Below are 2183 nucleotides of genomic sequence, written 5' to 3'. Positions count from 1 at the left end.
GAGCCAGCCACAACCAAGCAGGCAGTAGCAGTGGGAGAGCTGCTCCATGCTGCAGCTGCCTGCTGTTGGGGGCAGGGAACTGCTAACTTGGGTCCCTGGCCCCACAGTCCTGGGAGATGGGGACCCCTCTGGCAGGGCTGGGGGCATGAGTAGGGTGGTAGACTGTTGTGGAGGCAATGAGGGGCACCAGCACAGCTGGGGGGGCCTGCAGGGGGCTTTTAATTTTAATAATGGATTGGGGGGGGGTTAATGAGAATTTGCAATTTTTTTTTTTGGTCAGAGAAAATTGGGATTCCCTATTACAAACATTTACAATTTTTCCACAACAGGGGCTTTACTGATGTGGCATGTGACAACGTGAGCATCATAGGTGTGGTGGCCAGAGCTGATGAAACAAGTATTTTGAGAGCCTATTCTTTTAACCTTTAATATATACTTGTTATCCTCCTTCAGGAGTCTGCTTTGTACAAAAGATGATACTTTAAAAATCTTCTAGTTGAAGGCATGTGCTAGGACAGCTCCATTTATATGTATTCACTGTGGTTACCTTGCAAAGCCTAAACACTGCATGTGTGTGTGGACAAAGTTGCTATAGTTTAGAGTAGTCATGCTGTATTACTAAGTTTGTGAATTGAAGCTCATCTAAAAATGTCCAATGAGATTGTTTGTTTTAAGAGATGTTCCTGATTTTTTTTATTTTAATTATGCAGGTTTGTTGCATCTTATACAGCGTTTTTCAACCTGTGTGCCGTGACCAAAAAGTGGGTTGCAAGAATATATGAAAGGGTCACAAACTTCAAAAACAGATAAAATTTTTTTAAAGGAGAAAAAAACATGGGGAACTGTGACTCTTCCCTTGCAGGCTTACACAGTTCCAGCCTGTGAGGGGCTGCTTGGGCCCCCCCTGCTCCATACACTGGGAGGCTGGGGCTGGCTATTGATGTTTACAAGTAAGTCCTGGTACAAAAAAAAGGTTGAGAACCACTGCTTTAGAGCAGTTGTCAAACTCAACCCCTACCTCTGGATCTAGCCCATGAGGTGCCCTGTGGAAAGGAACAACACAGCCATCACTTGCGTTTGTTTGCTAACTGGAGACATACCCCCAATGGGAGTGCCCATAGGCCAGATGATGCAACTCCAACTGAACCTAACCTCTGGGATAAGTTTGACACCCCTGCTTTAGAATAAAGTATCTTAGGACAGAAGTCTCACTTTACCTCAGGGGGACCTTCCTCCTATAGAATGGAAAGAGAGACCGACAACTGCTGATAGAATACAATTTTAATAAGTCAAATATACAGTCATATGAATTCCATCAGTACAATCTAACATATTTCCAATGAGAACAAGGACAAGCCAAGACTAAAATAAATATTATGCCCTGCTTTTATAAGCATAATGTGTTTTGAGAAAGTAAGTGCAACATTGTGTAAATCTTTTATCTATAGCAGCAGTATAGCAGAATTACATGCCAACTGTCCTCTGGTAGCATGGGACAGTCCTGCAAGAATTAAAGTTTAATGTTTCAGCATATTGATTTTATACTACAACTATAGCGCAATTATGAAGTTGTTCATATATTGGAAGCCTGTGCAAAGCCACTACTCCATTCCTTTAGGCTGCTTCTTGAAATTCATGCAGCATTGGGATTGTTTTAATCTGGCTTCAATCACAGTCATCCCTGTTCAATAGTTAACTTTATTATTTATAGCATCTTTTCAGATCCTTAAGCCAGAGGCTATACACATTACTTTGTTTAGGGAGGAAAAAAAAAAAAAAAAGCATGCAACTTTCATGGAGTTGGCAGTAGAAGCTTCAAACAATGCTTTTGGAAAAAAAAGAAAGTTACCCCTCAACAGATATGGGGCATTCCCCATATTTGCAAATTCACTCATAGTAGAGATCACTTAAGTTACTGATGTAGTTTGAGAGAATCTTAAATCTTGAAGGAGGTTATGTTGATTTCTTTAAGCTATCACAGCACTTACTCTTATGAATATAGCAAGAATTCTGCTTTGTCCTCCAAAAAAGAGAAAGATAGTCAGCAGCCTTAAATTTGTTGCTACCACATCCCCTTTTAGTTTCATTAAAGCTTAATATGATCAGGAATAGTGGCTTTTTTCATACCATTTCTGTTTTCACATATCAAAGCTGTAGCAACTTAGACTGAGCCCAAATGGTCC

At 40.7% G+C, this 2183-nt stretch overlaps 1 protein-coding gene across 2 annotated transcripts in view; it reads left to right on the top strand.

The window, feature by feature from the left end:
- Positions 1 to 652, top strand: part of FBXW12 (F-box and WD repeat domain containing 12) — a 50721-nt gene extending 50069 nt beyond the window's left edge. For both annotated transcript variants that reach the window (XM_019505059.1, XM_019505058.1), the window contains exon 9: positions 330 to 652. In XM_019505059.1, the coding sequence (XP_019360604.1) occupies positions 330 to 429 (100 nt within the window). In that variant the 3' untranslated portion in view covers positions 430 to 652. The remainder of the gene's footprint in view (positions 1 to 329) is intronic.
- The last annotated feature ends 1531 nt before the right edge of the window (positions 653 to 2183 follow it).

Source organism: Gavialis gangeticus, unplaced genomic scaffold (genome assembly GCF_001723915.1).
Source record: "Gavialis gangeticus isolate Ggan-Ray unplaced genomic scaffold, GavGan_comp1, whole genome shotgun sequence".
Lineage (NCBI taxonomy): Eukaryota > Metazoa > Chordata > Crocodylia > Gavialidae > Gavialis > Gavialis gangeticus.
The sequence above is the reverse complement of the archived record's forward strand: the minus strand, read 5'-3'. Positions and strand labels throughout refer to the sequence as shown.